Raw genomic sequence first — 17,577 nt, forward strand, 5'->3', positions numbered from 1 at the left:
AGCTTTAGTGCTTTGTACGTCTATGACAACAATCTTTAATAGATGAGCCCTCCGTCACTGGGCAAAGACACAATCACAGCCATATTTACAATCTTAGTTTTAACTCATTATACAGAGAAACTAAGGGCCTCTTTATGTTCCTTTTGAACATGCTTGTTTCCAGAAAGGTTTCGACTCTGTTCCAATATGAGTGGCAAGTTCCTATCTTGACTGCAGGAACATATTGATTTGCATCAATCAACACAAGCTAAACCAGCCGCTTACAGACATTCTCTTTTCTTTCATTCGTTGTCCTTCTTTCTCACATTCTGTTTCCCCCCCGAATTTTTATAGGCTAGCCTATCAAGGTATTCTTAATTCCCATTTGTTATGATCAGTAGACCTTTCCACTTGCACAGTCCCTGTCATCCTGTATACGGGTGGAAAATGGCAGTTTGTCATTGATAAGCGGATTGGAACGCAGTGGCTGTAGAGTAACATGCTATACGTGACGTCAGAGCTCAGATTCTACGCTTCACAGCACCGTATCGGTTTTGACTGACGGCTATTCTAAACTTGAGCACAGTGCGTGACAAGTTTCCCTCATCCCGCCCGCTAAATGGGCTACATTTTGAAATTGTCTGGGAGAGGAGTTGATGTGTTCTGAAAGATGAGACATTGAGTGTTTATAATGCCGCTTTGTCATACAAGCAAACCAAACACCAAAGTCAAGAGTCCAAATGTGCACTTCACATTTCCATATTTGAAAACATGTCATTTACAGTATAAACATTTATGATCGCTATGTTTGATCCAAAGGATGACATGCGTTACATGCTTACTGAACCGGCCATGTTGCGAGCGCTGCAGAGTAACTTGAATAGAGAACACGCAACTTTTGTACGAGTTAAAACCCTTCTTGCACCTACTGCAATGAATATTCTTATTATGTAACTGAATGTATAGAGTATTTTCAGATTTCGTTATTGACAAATGCTGTGAAAAGTACAGTAAATGTACATAAAATCAACAGCGTAATGTTTGGATTCAGACTTGTACAAGGTGAACTGTTTCCCGTCATTTTCAGCTTTCTACCATGGTCATGAATATTTCAATGACTGGATTTTTTAAAATTACTTCTGTATCAATTAATATTCCAAATCATCACTTATTTGTAACTCCTCCACATTTCTCTGGGTATGTTTACAATATGACTCACATCTTAATTGGAATCTCATTCAAGGAAGTAAATGGGGATGTCAATAATGCAGTGTGAAATATTGACAGTTCCACCTCTTAGAACTCCAAGTGCGGTAAATAATTTTTGTTTTTAGGATAAAGCTATTCTCTGAACATTTTATTTTAATAAATAAAGGTGTCATCTGCTTCAGCAGAACATTGCAGAGAATGAGTCATCACTGCATTCTATTTGAGGAAATTGAATCTCTGACTCTGTGTGTGTGTGTGTGTGTGTGTGTATATATATATCACTTTTACTGCAACTGTGCAAATTTGCTCACACAGAAACTATATACATACATACATACATACATACATACAGTGCCTTGCGAAAGTATTCGGCCCCCTTGAACTTTGCGACCTTTTGCCACATTTCAGGCTTCAAACATAAAGATATAAAACTGTATTTTTTTGTGAAGAATCAACAACAAGTGGGACACAATCATGAAGTGGAACGCCATTTATTGGATATTTCAAACTTTTTTTAACAAATCAAAAACTGAAAAATTGGGCGTGCAAAATTATTCAGCCCCTTTACTTTCAGTGCAGCAAACTCTCTCCAGAAGTTCAGTGAGGATCTCTGAATGATCCAATGTTGACCTAAATGACTAATGATGATAAATACAATCCACCTGTGTGTAATCAAGTCTCCGTATAAATGCACCTGCACTGTGATAGTCTCAGAGGTCCGTTAAAAGCGCAGAGAGCATCATGAAGAACAAGGAACACACCAGGCAGGTCCGAGATACTGTTGTGAAGAAGTTTAAAGCCGGATTTGGATACAAAAAGATTTCCCAAGCTTTAAACATCCCAAGGAGCACTGTGCAAGCGATAATATTGAAATGGAAGGAGTATCAGACCACTGCAAATCTACCAAGACCTGGCCGTCCCTCTAAACTTTCAGCTCATACAAGGAGAAGACTGATCAGAGATGCAGCCAAGAGGCCCATGATCACTCTGGATGAACTGCAGAGATCTACAGCTGAGGTGGGAGACTCTGTCCATAGGACAACAATCAGTCGTATATTGCACAAATCTGGCCTTTATGGAAGAGTGGCAAGAAGAAAGCCATTTCTTAAAGATATCCATAAAAAGTGTCGTTTAAAGTTTGCCACAAGCCACCTGGGAGACACACCAAACATGTGGAAGAAGGTGCTCTGGTCAGATGAAACCAAAATTGAACTTTTTGGCAACAATGCAAAATGTTATGTTTGGCGTAAAAGCAACACACACCATCCCCACTGTCAAACATGGTGATGGCAGCATCATGGTTTGGGCCTGCTTTTCTTCAGCAGGGACAGGGAAGATGGTTAAAATTGATGGGAAGATGGATGGAGCCAAATACAGGACCATTCTGGAAGAAAACCTGATGGAGTCTGCAAAAGACCTGAGACTGGGACGGAGATTTGTCTTCCAACAAGACAATGATCCAAAACATAAAACAAAATCTGCAATGGAATGGTTCAAAAATAAACATATCCAGGTGTTAGAATGGCCAAGTCAAAGTCCAGACCTGAATCCAATCGAGAATCTGTGGAAAGAACTGAAAACTGCTGTTCACAAATGCTCTCCATCCAACCTCACTGAGCTCGAGCTGTTTTGCAAGGAGGAATGGGAAAAAATGTGTCTCTCGATGTGCAAAACTGATAGAGACATACCCCAAGCGACTTACAGCTGTAATCGCAGCAAAAGGTGGTGCTACAAAGTATTAACTTAAGGGGGCTGAATATTTTTGCACGCCCAATTTTTCAGTTTATTTGTTAAAGTTTGAAATATCCAATAAATGTCGTTCCACTTCATGATTGTGTCCCACTTGTTGTTGATTCTTCACAAAAAAATACAGTTTTATATCTTTATGTTTGAAGCCTGAAATGTGGCAAAAGGTCGCAAAGTTCAAGGGGGCCGATTACTTTCGCAAGGCACTGTGTGTGTGTATGTATGTGTATATATATATATATTAGTTTCAATGTGTGAGCAAATTTGCACAGTTGCAGTAAAAGTGAACCTCTTCCTGCTTTGATGTCAGTCAAAATTAGTTAAGATCTATAATTTATTATCTACAGTGCATTTTGAAATTATTCAGACCCCTTGACTTTTTCCACATTTTGTTACGTTACAGCCTTATTCTAAAATTGATTGAGGGGGGGAAACAATCTACACACAATACCGCATAATGACAAAGCAAATAAAGGTTTAGAATTGTGTGTGTATATGTGTGTGTGCACACACACACACACACGGGTAAAAACGTATTTAGTCAGTCACCAATTGTGCAAGTTCTCCCACTTAAAAAGATGAGAGGCCTGTAATTTTCATCATAGGTACACTTCAACTATGACAGACAAAATGAGAAAAAAAATCCAGAAAACCACATTGTAGGATTTTTAATGCATTTCTTTGCAAATTTATGGTGGAAAATAAGTATTTGGTCACCTACAAACAAGCAAGATTTCTGGCTCTCACAGACATGTAACTTCTTCTTTAAGAGGCTCCTCTGTCCTCCACTCGTTACCTGTATTAATGGCACCTGTTTGAACTTGTAATCTGACAGACACAGCAAACATTCTTGCCACAGCTCGCATTGATGTGCCATCCTGGATGAGTTGCACTACCTGAGCCACTTGTATGAGTTGTAGACTCCGTCTCATGCTACCACTAGAGTGAAAGCACCGCCAGCATTCAAAAGTGACCAAAACATCAGCCAGGAAGCATAGGAACTGAGAAGTGGTCTGTGGTCCCCACCTGCAGAACCACTCCTTTATTGGGGGTGTCTTGCTAATTGCCTATTTCCACCTGTTGTCTATTCCATTTGCACAACAGCATGTGGAATTTATTGTCAATCAGTGTTGCTTCCTAAGTGGACAGTCTGATTTCACAGAAGTGTGATTTTACTTGGAGTTTACATTGTGGTGTTTAAGTGTTCCCTATATTTTTTTGAGCAGTGTATATATTTACATAAGTATTCAGACCCTTTACTCAGTACTTTGTTGAAGCACCTTTAGGAGTGATTCCTGCCTCGAGTCTTCTTGGGTATGACGCTACAAGCTTGGCACTCCTGTATTTGGGGAGTTTCTCCTATTCTTCTCTGCAGATCCTTAAGCGCTTTCAGGTGGGATGGGGAGTGTCGCTGCATAACTATTTTCAGGTTTCTCCAGAGATGTTTAAGTCCGGGCTCTGTCTGGGCTACTCAAGGACATTCAGAGACTTGTCCCGAAGCCACTCCTGCGTTGTCATGACTGTGTGTATAGGGTCATCGTCCTTTTGGAAGGTGTTTTTTCACCCCAGTCTGAGGTCCTGAGCTCTCTGCAGGTTTTAATCAAGGATATCTCTGTACTTTGCACTGTTCATTTTTCCCTTGATCCTGGCTTGTCTCCTAGTCACTGCTGCTGAAAAACATCCCCACAGCATGATGCTGCCACCACCATGTTTCACCATAGGGATGGTGCCAATTTTCCTTCAGACGTGACGCTTGATATTCAGGCCAAAGAGTTCAATCTTGGTTTCATCAGACCAGAGAACCTTGTTTTTCATGGTCAGAGTCTTTAGGTGCCTTTTGGGAAACTCCAAACGGGCTGTCATGTGCCTTTTTACTGAGGAGTGGCTTCCGTTTGGCCACTCTACCATAAAGGCCTGATTGGTGGAGTGCTGCAGAGATGGTTGTCCTTCTGGAAGGTTCTCCCATAGCCATAGAGGAACTCTGGAGCTCTGTCAGAGTGACCATCGGGTTCTTGGTCACCTCCCTGACCAAGGCCCTTCTCCACTGATTGCTCAGGTTGGCCAGCTCTAGGAAGAGTCTCGGTGGTTCCAAACTTCTTCCATTTAAGAATGATGGATGCCACTATGTTCTTGGATCTTCAATGCTGACACTTTTTTATTTTGTGTGTGTACCCTTCCCCAGGTCTGTGAATCAACACAATCTTGTCTTGGTGCTCTACGGACAATTCCTTCGACCTTATGGCTTGGTTTTTGCTCAGCCATGTGGGACATTTATTTTGTGCGTGTGTGTGTGTGTGTGTGTGCGCCTTTCTAAATCATGTCCAATCAATTTAATTTGCCACAGGTGGACTCCAATCAAATTGTAGAAACATCTCAAGGATGAACAATGGAAACAGGATGCACCTGAACTGGATTTTGTGTCACATAGCAAAAGATCTGACTGTATGTAAATATGTTTTTTTATTTTTTTTATTGTCTTTGCTTTTTCATTTTTTGGGGGGGTTGGTGTAGTTATAAAATACAATTTAATTGGTTACATGCTTTGTAGACAGTGGGTGTAGACTAACAGTGAACTGCTTACTTACGGGTCCTTTTCCAACAATGCGGATTTAAAGAAAAATGTGTGTGAAATGGTGACGTGGATAAAAAGAACAAGTACAAATAACATAAAATGGCTATATATTAGAGGTCGACCGATTTATGATTATTGGAGGACCAAAAAAGCTGATACTGATTAATCAGCTTTTTTAAATATTTTTATTTTATTTATTTGTTATAATGACTATTACAACAATACTGAATGAACACTTTTATTTGAACTTAATATAATAAATCAATAAAATCAATTTAGCCTCAAATAAATAATGAAACATGTTCAATTTGGTTTAAATAATGAAAAAACAAAGTGTTGGAGAAGAAAGTAAAAGTGCAATATGTGCCGTGTAAGAAAGCTAACGTTTAAGTTCCTTGCTCAGAACATGAGAACATATGAAAGCTGGTGGTTCCTTTTAACATGTCTTCAATATTCCCAGGTAAGAAGTTTTAGGTTGTAGTTATTATAGGAATATTTCCCTCTATACCGTTTGTATTTCATTAACCTTTGACTATTGGATGTACTTATAGGCACTTTAGTATTGCCAGTGTAACAGTAAAGCTTCCGCTCCTCCCTGGGCTCGAACCAGGAACACAACGACAACAGCCACCCTCGAAGCAGCGTTACCCATGAAGAGCAAGGGAAACAATCACTCCAAGGCTCAGAGCGAGTGACGTTAATAGCGTTTCAAACTAGCTAGCCATTTCACATCGGTTACACCAGCCTCATCTCGGGAGTTGATAGGCTTGAAGTCATAAACGGCGCAATGCTTGACGCCCAACGAAGAGCTGCTGGGAAAACGCACGAAAGTGCTATTTGAATGAATGTCTACGCGCCTGCTTCTGCCTACCACCGCTCAGTCAGATACTTAGATGCTTGTATGCTCAGTCAGATTATATGCAACGCAGGACACGCTAGATAATATCTAGTAATATCATCAACCATGTGTAGTTAACTAGTGATTATGATTGTTTTTATAAGATAAGTTTAATGCTAGCTAGCAACTTACCTTGGCTTACTGCATTCGCGTAACAGGCAGTCTCCTTGTGGAGTGCAACGAGAGAGAGAGGCAGGTCGTTATTGCGTTGGACTAGTTAACTGTAAGGTTGCAAGATTGGATCCCTCGAGCTGACAAGGTGAACATCTGTCGTTCTGCCCCTGAACGAGGCAATTAACCCACCGTTCTTAGGCCGTCATTGAAAACCTGACTTGACTTGTTAAATAAAGGTGTTAAACAAAAAAAAACTTAAAAAAAACAATTGGGCCAAATCGGTGTACAAAAATACAGATTGTTATGAAAACTTAATCGGCCCTAATTTAATCGGCCATTCCGATTAATCGGTCGACCTCTGCTGTATATAGAATAACATGGCTAAATACAGGGGGTAACAGAACCGAGTTGATATGTAGGGGTATGAGGTAATTGAGGTAGCGATGTACTGTACGTATAGGTAGGGGTCAATTGACTAGCAGCGGCTTATGTGGCCTAAAGTTTTAGTAATGGGGGGATCAATCGTTACAAATTACAATATTTTTGGACGACATTGATATTTGACTCAAGTATTATACATTTTTTAGCTAGTCGTCTGTACCTGCGCCAAAACTCCTGTATTTTCATCCTATAGCTTGATCTCAAGATTATTTTTAAATACTGAGCCAATGTTTTTAGCACGTTTATTTCCCTGACAAACTATTTTTTTCCCATTCTCTCTCCTCTCTCTGTAGCATACATATAGTGAGCAATATGTTTGGCACATCAAATCGCAATACATATAGAATCATGAGAATTTCAATACATTGTCACGCCCTGGTCTTAGTATTTTGTGTTTTCTTATTTTGGTCAGGCCAGGGTGTGACATGGGTTATTTATGTGGTGTGTTTTGTCTTGGGGTTTTTGTAGGTTATGGGATTGTGTATAGTATAGTAGTCTAGGAAAGTCTATGGTTGCCTGGAGTGGTTCTCAGAGGCAGGTGTTTATCGTTGTCTCTGATTGGGAACCATATTTAGGCAGCCATATTCTTTGAGTGTTTTGTGGGTGATTGTTCCTGTCTCTGTGTTTGTTTGCACCAGATAAGGCTGTTTAGGTTTTTCACGTTACGTTTAGTGTTTTTGTATTGTATCGTCATTATCTTTATTAAAGATGTATGAAGATAACCACGTTGCATTTTGGTCCGATCCCTGCTACACCTACTCTTCAGAGGAAGAAAACCTTAACATACATATGCTACTGGCATCTAAGTATCGTGATAATATCTTATCGAAAGCTCCCTGGCAATTCCGAGCCCTATTGGTTATGTGGGCAAAGAAGCATTTTTGATCAAATTGGGAAATTACAAAATCATCCTCTGTTTCTTGCAATTATCTGTTAAACGAAATATATTCTCTAACCGTTAGTTTCATAATTACCATTATATTGCTCAGTCATATATAGATCACATTTGACGCTAACCTCAGTTCTCTGACACTGTTGGTGTCAGTTCTGCATTTGCGTGCCCTGACGTCAGGGCCGGTCCTCAGCGGGGCAGTTATCTGCACCTCTCTCACAGTAAACTCACCCACTGAGGAAGTGTGAATGGGAACGTCTCAAAAGGATTTTCATGGCGCTGACTCATGGGAGGCCTTTCCTGCAATTGCTTGCAGTCCATCTTGGGTGTTATTATTTTTTAGCTTCTCTTTTTCTTGTTTTTGTTACGGCTTGCATTACTACATTTCAGTGTCTGACTATCTCTGCTGCTGTGCTTTAATTTTGGTATTGACGTTCAGGAGGTTTTCACTGGTCTTAAGCTTTGGGATTCCTTCCTCGTGTGTGTGTGTGTGTGTGTGTGTGTGTGTGTGTGTGTGTGTGTGTGTGTGTGTGTGTGTGTGTGTGTGTGTGTGTGTGTGTGTGTGTGTGTGTGTGTGTGTGTGTGTGTGTGTGTGTGTGTGTGTGTGTGTGTGTGTGTGTGTGTGTGTGTGTGTGTGTGTGTGTGTGTGTGTGTGTGTGTGTGTGTGTGTGTGTGTGTGTGTGTGTGTGTGTGTGTGTGTGTGTGTGTGTGTGTGTGTGTGTGTGTGTGTGTGTGTGTGTGTGTGTGTGTGTGTGTGTGTGTGTGTGTGTGTGTGTGTGTGTGTGTGTGTGTGTGTGTGTGTGTGTGTGTGTGTGTGTGTGTGTGTGTGTGTGTGTGTGTGTGTGTGTGTGTGTGTGTGTGTGTGTGTGTGTGTGTGTGTGTGTGTGTGTGTGTGTGTGTGTGTGTGTGTGTGTGTGTGTGTGTGTGTGTGTGTGTGTGTGTGTGTGTGTGTGTGTGTGTGTGTGTGTGTGTGTGTGTGTGTGTGTGTGTGTGTGTGTGTGTGTGTGTGTGTGTGTGTGTGTGTGTGTGTGTGTGTGTGTGTGTGTGTGTGTGTGTGTGTGTGTGTGTGTGTGTGTGTGTGTGTGTGTGTGTGTGTGTGTGTGTGTGTGTGTGTGTGTGTGTGTGTGTGTGTGTGTGTGTGTGTGTGTGTGTGTGTGTGTGTGTGTGTGTGTGTGTGTGTGTGTGTGTGTGTGTGTGTGTGTGTGTGTGTGTGTGTGTGTGTGTGTGTGTGTGTGTGTGTGTGTGTGTGTGTGTGTGTGTGTGTGTGTGTGTGTGTGTGTGTGTGTGTGTGTGTGTGTGTGTGTGTGTGTGTGTGTGTGTGTGTGTGTGTGTGTGTGTGTGTGTGTGTGTGTGTGTGTGTGTGTGTGTGTGTGTGTGTGTGTGTGTGTGTGTGTGTGTGTGTGTGTGTGTGTGTGTGTGTGTGTGTGTGTGTGTGTGTGTGTGTGTGTGTGTGTGTGTGTGTGTGTGTGTGTGTGTGTGTGTGTGTGTGTGTGTGTGTGTGTGTGTGTGTGTGTGTGTGTGTGTGTGTGTGTGTGTGTGTGTGTGTGTGTGTGTGTGTGTGTGTGTGTGTGTGTGTGTGTGTGTGTGTGTGTGTGTGTGTGTGTGTGTGTGTGTGTGTGTGTGTGTGTGTGTGTGTGTGTGTGTGTGTGTGTGTGTGTGTGTGTGTGTGTGTGTGTGTGTGTGTGTGTGTGTGTGTGTGTGTGTGTGTGTGTGTGTGTGTGTGTGTGTGTGTGTGTGTGTGTGTGTGTGTGTGTGTGTGTGTGTGTGTGTGTGTGTGTGTGTGTGTGTGTGTGTGTGTGTGTGTGTGTGTGTGTGTGTGTGTGTGTGTGTGTGTGTGTGTGTGTGTGTGTGTGTGTGTGTGTGTGTGTGTGTGTGTGTGTGTGTGTGTGTGTGTGTGTGTGTGTGTGTGTGTGTGTGTGTGTGTGTGTGTGTGTGTGTGATTGATTGATTGATAATATGACCATTTGTGAAAAAGTGAATTGCAGGCAGGCCAGACATTTTCCACATGCAGTTATTCTTCGAAGAAATGTATTAAAAAAGAAGTGCGCGCCCACACACCAATAAAGCACTTTTCTTAAAATTAAAGTGGAGGGCACTCAAACAACGTAAGTTGAGGTGCATCCAAAACATTTTTCTCATTGTAAAGAACAAGGCGCAGTGCTCGCTTACTATTTTAGCTATTAAAAGATAAGGATCCACCCCTTTTTTTTTTACTTCCAATTCTCCTCTAAAATGACACCCAAATCTAACTGCCTGTAACTTGGGCCTTGAAGCAAGGATATGCATTTTCTTGGTACCATTTGAAAGGAAACATATTATTTTTTTAGATTGTGGAAATGTGAAAGCAATGTAGGAGAATATAACACAATAGATCTGGTAAAAGCTTACAGAAAGAAAAAAACAATCTTTATACAAAAAAATACAAATCTTTGAAATGCAAGAGAAAGGCCATAATGTATTATTCCAGCCCAGCTGCAATTTAGAATTTGGCCACTAGATGGCAGCAGTGTGTGCATAGTTTGACTGATCAAATGTTCAAAATGTTGTCAAGACTGCCCAAATATTCCTAATTTGTTAATTAATAACTTCATGATCAAAACTGTGCACTCTCCTCAAACAATAGCATGATATTATTTCACTAGTAGCTACTGTAAATTGGACTGCAGTTAGATTAACAAGAATTTAAGCTTTCTGCCAATATTGGATATGTCCTGGGAAATTTTCTTGTTACTTACAGCCTCAGGCTAATGTTATGTCAGCTCAAACGTCCTGTGGAAGGGACACCGATCCCGAAGAAGTTTAAAGATAGGTTTTCAGATGGTCATTTTAAAATTAAGCATCTCAATAAATAACACAAACATATGTCAAATCAGGAAGTATTCTTTGAATAAATTTCCCTCAGTCATTAGGTGTGTCTTACATATTTTCTTTCTCACACTCCCTTCTAACGAGTATTTGTGAGTCTGAGGGAAACAGAAGGCAAATATGTGTTCCTGAGTCAGAGTTCAGGAATGGGGTCATAATATTTTATAGTTTAAACTGTTCAAATGTTAGCGACAAATTCATATGAACAAAAATAGACGCTAGAAACTACACTATAGACGACCACCAAAGTACTTGTCATTTTGGCACTGAATGTCCGTATTTTGGCAGGGATGTCTTTTTTTATTCATTTTCAAAATTGATCACAGGGCTAAATTAATAAATGGGCTGCCAGTAGAATAGCCCTGGCCTTAAGACTGCAGAGGAATGCAGTCTTGAGACGAATCTCCTCAGTTAGAGCCCAGCTTGATCCACAGCCCAAGATTTACAAAACCTCAGTTTGTTCAGCGTGTTTTGCCTCCAGTTTCTTGCAGGTGAGGGTTGTCTATTTGGATTGGTTAGCTCTTAATTGGGTCAAGCCCAGCTTACGCCAAACACAGAGGTCCTCTGTCAAACAAAGTTAGCCACCAAAGTCCTTGACATTAACTGCGCAAGTTCATCCTATGCCCAAAAAAGGTACAGAAAAAACAACTTTGCGGCCTCTCCCCACTCCTCCTACATTTGCCTCAAGCTAATATAAGCCCAATGTACGTCAGGAAGCCAGAAAGATACATTCACCTATAAATAATGGGGGTGAGTGGAGAGTAATGGCAGGGGTTGGATTAGATTTTTGGCAATGCACAGACTGCTGCTCTACTCTTTTCTCAAACTGAGATACCTAGCTGATTCCCACTCTCCTTTTGTCAGGTTGGCATTCTCACAAACTGCCTTTTAGCCAATTGTAGTCATGGTTGTTTTGGAGTGGCAGGTGGTGCATCCAGTCTATTCGCAGCTTAGAGAGCCACAGCTGGTCGGAGCTGGTCCGAGCTGGTTGCCCAATGGGGCAGCCCAGTGGCAGAAGTTCAAAAAAGCACTTGGCCCTTGTCAATATGCCAAGCAGCAACTGTCTTTAAATTGGACCGTGGATTCTCTGTCTTTAAGAGAAAGTTAACTTCTAATTAAGGCTGTCTTTTTCATTTTGAATCTGTGTTTGCTATGTATTTCAACGAGGCTATAGCTACTGGTTAAGGAGAAGGAGGATGCTTCTTAATATGCATATATCACTATAGTGAAGGAGATTTACCACACACACACACACAGAGTTTGGCTACACATTTAATAGGGCGCATTTTAGTTGGCACGGATGGAAGGTCCTATCACATCTGCTGTGGTCCAATGGGGACTGGAGAAAGCCCCCTCTTTGATTGGTCCCAGGGGCCAAGTCCCTCATAACCGTTTGAGTTTAAAATGGCGCTGTGACCATCTGAGAATAAAGTGGCTAACATAGCCAGGAATGGCTGATTTTTGGGATTCCTGGTGCAATGTCATCCATTGTTTCACTCTCCAATCTGAACACATCAGGCCATTAACAGTTGTTTATTAGCCCAGCTGCTGCCCTTGGTGGAGTCACAGACAAAATTATGATCAAAGTGTTTATCATTTGCGGCATTTTATTCTGAATAATTTAGCATTATTGTGTGCATATATAGATGTGTGTAGGTTGCTTTGATTCTATACAGTGATGGTACAATATGAAAATGTTGCGTTGCAAATGTATTTTCATGCGCATTTTGTCCTGCTGGTTAGTACTTAGCCTGTAAATGCTTAATGGCTACTCATCCAGAAGCAGCTAACTCATGAAATAACTTTTTAACATATCTGGTGCAACAAATTGTGCTACACTTGACATCTGTGGACAGATTGCTTCAGAGTCTAACCCACTTTGTGTTGGTGGAATGGTGACCCGAGTGAGCTGCTGATGCAGTTAGCCTCGATAATAATTACTTACCCCTAATGTGCAGAAGCGTTTGGTGCTAGCAAAGCTTTTCTGATCATTTGCAGGATGTGAGTGTTTAACTGACTTTGTGTCTGCCTGCATTAGCCATTTTTGCTTGTCTGTCCTCGCACTTCAAGGTTCCAATGGTGGCGCTGTACCCCCCCCCCCCCCCCCCTTTCCATCAGCAATCCTCCACCCCCCTCGGCACTGGGAACAGCACTCGATTGGCTCAGTGCTATTTGAATGAACAAGGCCCCCTCCATTCCCTCTCCTCTCCCTCCCTGCCTTCTCAAACACCCTCAGCTCTCGTCTCTATTTATAGCCCTAGCCCCGCCCCTCCCCTGCCACTCGGCAGCTATTTCCAGCCACCCTGAGCAGCCCAGTCTGTTTGTAAACTCAGTACCGCTCCTCTTCTACCTCTGTGATCTGCAACACAGCGGGGGGGGGGGGGGGGGGTAGAAGTTACTGGAAAAATAAATGAACAAATAAAAAAAAACAAAAGGAGATCTAGGCTAGGGGACAACCCCTTTTTTGGAAAGACGCTGCAGGTTTTAATTTGTCTACCACTGGTTGAGGTGATGGGTGGTTCTGGCACGTTCTGACTGCTTTCTCCTCTGTGGCAGATGCAGAGTGCAGCAGCGCTGCCTTTGCGACGAGAACGAGGAGGACACGCTGCAGTAGGAGGAGAGACTAGGAGGTTAACATTCAATGCTGTCAACAAAAGTCTACCTCCCGAACACCGTCTACACAACCTCCTAGTGATCTATTTTCAGCTTCACTCTCTCTCCCCCTCTTCTCTATCTCGCTCCTCCTTCTCACTCTCCTCTCGCCATTCGCTGATCTCTCCCGTGGCGCTCTCAGATCTTCGCCGACACAGTGACAGCCAGACTATTGAGTTGACTGTGTCCACGTCTACTCTGCTTGCAACACAGACGACTGGTGCTTTTTGGACGAGATTCGCAGATTTTTTTTTTTTGTGTGCTGCCTGCTATTTATTTTCCCCAGCTTGACAGTTTTTCATGCGTGGTGTTTTTGAGAAGCCTACGTAACTCTAAGAGGGCGATGTGTATTTTAACTTTGCTCCTCTGAGTGGTTCAGTGCTGGTCTTCTCGCCTCTGGCCAAACTACTTGTTTTGTTTCTTCTGTAGCCTTTGCTGTGAACAACTCTCACTGTTCACCTGAAGACACTACAGTTCTGTTTTGAGCCATGGAACTTCAAGGATCTCTCTCCATCAGTAGTTTCATCTCTAGAAGAGGAATTCTGGAGTTTTCTTTAAAGATCTAAGAGGGATTTTGCAGTGTTCACCTTCTCATCTAGTCCAATGTTTTCTCTCATTTTCTGCAACTGAAACTTGCCTGGATAGTGTTTTTTTTTGTTTTCCCATATGTGTTGGAAGGACACCGTTGCACTGGCATGCTTTTAAGGCCCACCGTGCCGGGGCTGTGCGCAATGTTGCAGACCATCTATGAGACCGAGTCCTGCTTCTCCTCAGACGCCGTGTCCAGCAGGGAGCAACCTCTGGAACTGCTGCCCCAGTCCCAGGTGTCTGCCATGCCCAGTGCTGGTGAGTCATGCAGGGTGTTGAGGACAGAGGGTGGGTGGGTGCATGTCTGAGCACCTGAGAGGATGCAATTTTTTTTGTAGGACTGTTGTGACTAGCTAGAGGTGTAGTGTTTTTGTCTGTCACCCCATGTTATTGTTGAGGCTGCTTTTGAGGGAAGGACTTTTAAAAGGAATGCATAGAAACTGACTACGGCCACTCAAGTTTTGGACTCTGTCATCTACAGCTTCTACGTCCTAGTGTGCGCTGAGAGGACGGGGGGATGGATTTACTGCTCACCCGTGCTTAAATCAACAGAGCAGAACGGCTATAGAGCAGCATGTGGGTGGTTCTCTTGCGTATGCTCCCCTTGTTTACCCGACACCTGTTCAAATAAGTGGATGTGCGCATTTCCTTTGGTTTTCTAACCTTCATGAATTGTCCCGCTGGCACTGACCTTGGTACGGTTAATTTGTGAAAAACATGACCGGATAGTGCTGACATTTGGTAATGGTGATTTAGTCATGTTTTAAAGAGCTTTTAGAATCTGGGACAGGACCTTTTTGGGGACTTTACCTGGTTTGTGTTTTCCTGTAAAATAGGTCCTAGATGGATGGGTAGATAATAGGCTAGGCAAAGGCTGTTTCTTTAAATAAGGTGTTTCCTATTACAACAATGAGCATACGTGTTCTATCGTGTCAAGGACTATGCTCAAGATAAAGTTGGCGCTAGTAAAGGGGGGAAAAAGTAGTGAGTTTACAAAATGCACCAAAGTTTTTCTGCTCAGACTGTCTTGACACCTTGTACTTTAATCCTGTGAAAAGTTTTTGTAACTTTAGTAGAATTTCCCTCGAAGTGTGAGGTGCTACTGAAGGTGTTTTTGCTCAGGTTTGTAAATGCCAGCCTGTTACAAAAACTGGACCCTGTGAAGGGAGGTCTTTGTTGTCCACAGACGCAGTAGACAAGTCCTTAACACTTAACATGTTTATTAAAAAGCTCCACCATCAAGACCACAGGAAATAAAGGAATGCCAGGTCCTTTGATCGGCTCAACCAGGATCATAAAGTGACGGGGACCTGACCTGCGGCAACAATGGTTACCCTCCACCGGAAGCTTCCTGGCTGCACCTGTTTTAGCAGTGTTACCATTGCTCAGTCCAGACATATAGGTTTTATGATGATCCAACCTCACACGATATCAGTGGTTTCCTCATATGATAAATCTGATAGCCTAATATGGGCTTTGTAAATGTTACTGTTTCTCCAGACATACACTACCGTTCAAAAGTTTGGGGTCGCTTAGAAATGTCCTTGTTTTTGAAGAAAAGCAAAGAAAATTGTCTATTAAAATAACATGAAATAGATCAGAAATACAGTTTAGACATTGTTAATGTTGTACATTTCTATTGTAGCTGGAAACGGTGGAATTAATTTTCATGGAATATCTACATAGGCGTACAGAGGCCCATTATCAGCAATCACTTCTGTGTTCCAATGACACGTTGTAAACTAATCCTAGTTTATAATTTTAAAAGGCTAATTGATCATTAGAAAACCCTTTTGCAATTATGTTAGCACAGCTGAAAACTGTTCTGATTAAAGAAGCAATAAAACTGTCCTTCTTTAGACTAGTTGAGTATCTGCAGCATCAGCATTTGTGGGTTCGATTTACAGGCTCAATGGAAATAACTTTCTTCTGAAACTCGTCAGTCTATTCTTGTTCTGAGAAATGAAGGCTATTCCATGTGAGAAATTGCCAAGAAACTTAAGATCTCGTACAACGCTGTGTACTACTCCCTTCACAGAACAGAGCAAACGGGCTCTAACCAGAATAGAAAGAGGTAGCGGGAGGCCCCGGTGCACAAGTGAGCAAGAGGACATTAGTGTCTAGTTTGACAAACCGACGCCTCACAAGTCCTCAACTGGCAGCTTCATGAAATAGTACCCGCAAAACACCAGTCTCAACGTCAACAGAGAAGAGGCAACTCTGGGATGCTGGCCTTCTAGGCAGAGTTGCAAAGAAAAAGCCATATCTGACTGGCCAATGAAAAGATTAAGATGGGCAAAATAATCAATCTAAGTTTTGAGGTGCTCGGATCACAAAGAACATTCGTGAGATGCAGAAAAAAATGAAAAGATGCTGAGGAGTACTTGACGCCATCTATCAAGCATGGAGGAGGCAATGTGACGGTCTGGGGGTGCGTTGGTGGTAGTAAAGTGGGAGATTTGTACAGGGTGAAAGGGATCATGAAGTAAGGCTATCACTCCATTTTGCAACGCCATGCTGTACCCTGTGGGCGGTGCTTAATTGGAGCTAATTTCCTCCTACGACATGACAATGACCCAAAGCACAGCTCCAAACTATGCAATAACTATTTAGGGAAGAAGTCGTCAGCTGGTATTCTAGCTGTGCTGGCCATTCCATTATAGTCAACGGATCTCAACCCTATTTGAGCTGTTGTGGGAGCAGCTTGACCGTATGGTACATAAGTGCCCATCAAGTCAATCCAACTTGTGGGAGGTGCTTCAGGAAGCATGGGGTGAAATCTCTTCAGATTACTTCAACAAATTGACAACTAGAATGCCAAAGGTCTGCAAGGCTGTAATTGCTGCAACTGGAGGATTCTTTGACGAAAGCAAAGTTTGAACACAATTATTATTAATTGTTATTTCAATTTAAAATCCTTATTTATAACCCTGTCAACTTCTTGACTATTTCCTATTAATTTACAACTCATTTCATGTATGTTTTCATGGAAAACAAAGGACATTTCTAAGTGACCAAAAACCTGAACGGTTGTGTATGATAATCCAACCTCCATGATATCAGTGACTTGAAGGGCTCCATAACTGGTGCTGACCATTCTAATCGGCTAGAGGTGAATCTATGCCCTTGCTCCTTCCATATGCCCTGATGTATTGAGACTCATCTGCCATTTACTCCATGATGTGAACTGTGGTTAAATAAGTAGCAGGCATACGACTGTCTACCCTATACCTTTTAATGGTTTGCCTTTGTTTCTGTGCCTGGTGTATTTGTTTGTGTGTAAGCTGCATGCTGCTGTTTTGTCACTGGAGAAAAAGTGTCATCAGGTGGTGTTGGTTTGACTATCACTGTGGACAACAGATGGCTCTGTCTGATTTTTAAGCGGGCATTCTAGTTTACAGGGAAAGGCTTTGTGTGCGACTGACACAACCAGTGCAGTAGACTCTTGCTGCATATGGTAATTGATTTGTTTTTTTGTGTCATTTTTACCCCTTTTTTCTACCCAATCTCGTGATCACCATCTTCTCCCTGCAACTCCCCAATGGGCTCTGGAGAGGCGAAGGTCGGGTCATGCGTCCTCCAAAACATGACCCGCCAAGCCGTGCTTCTTAACACCTGCTC

General features: G+C 42.3%; 1 protein-coding gene across 7 annotated transcripts in view; it reads left to right on the plus strand.

Moving 5' to 3' along the window:
• Positions 1-17,577, plus strand: part of LOC139364780 (histone deacetylase 5) — an 87,545-nt gene that overhangs the window by 18,282 nt on the left and 51,686 nt on the right. For 2 of the 7 annotated variants that reach the window (XM_071101840.1, XM_071101839.1), the window contains exon 1: positions 13,831-14,214. The exons of 4 other annotated variants lie outside the window; for them this stretch is intronic. In XM_071101840.1, the coding sequence (XP_070957941.1) occupies positions 14,064-14,214 (151 nt within the window). In that variant the 5' untranslated portion in view covers positions 13,831-14,063. Of the gene's footprint in view, positions 1-13,516; positions 14,215-17,577 lie in introns of those variants that run through there. One more of the 7 variants, XM_071101841.1, reaches the window with a different exon arrangement.

Source organism: Oncorhynchus clarkii, chromosome 13 (assembly GCF_045791955.1).
Source record: "Oncorhynchus clarkii lewisi isolate Uvic-CL-2024 chromosome 13, UVic_Ocla_1.0, whole genome shotgun sequence".
NCBI lineage: Eukaryota > Metazoa > Chordata > Actinopteri > Salmoniformes > Salmonidae > Oncorhynchus > Oncorhynchus clarkii.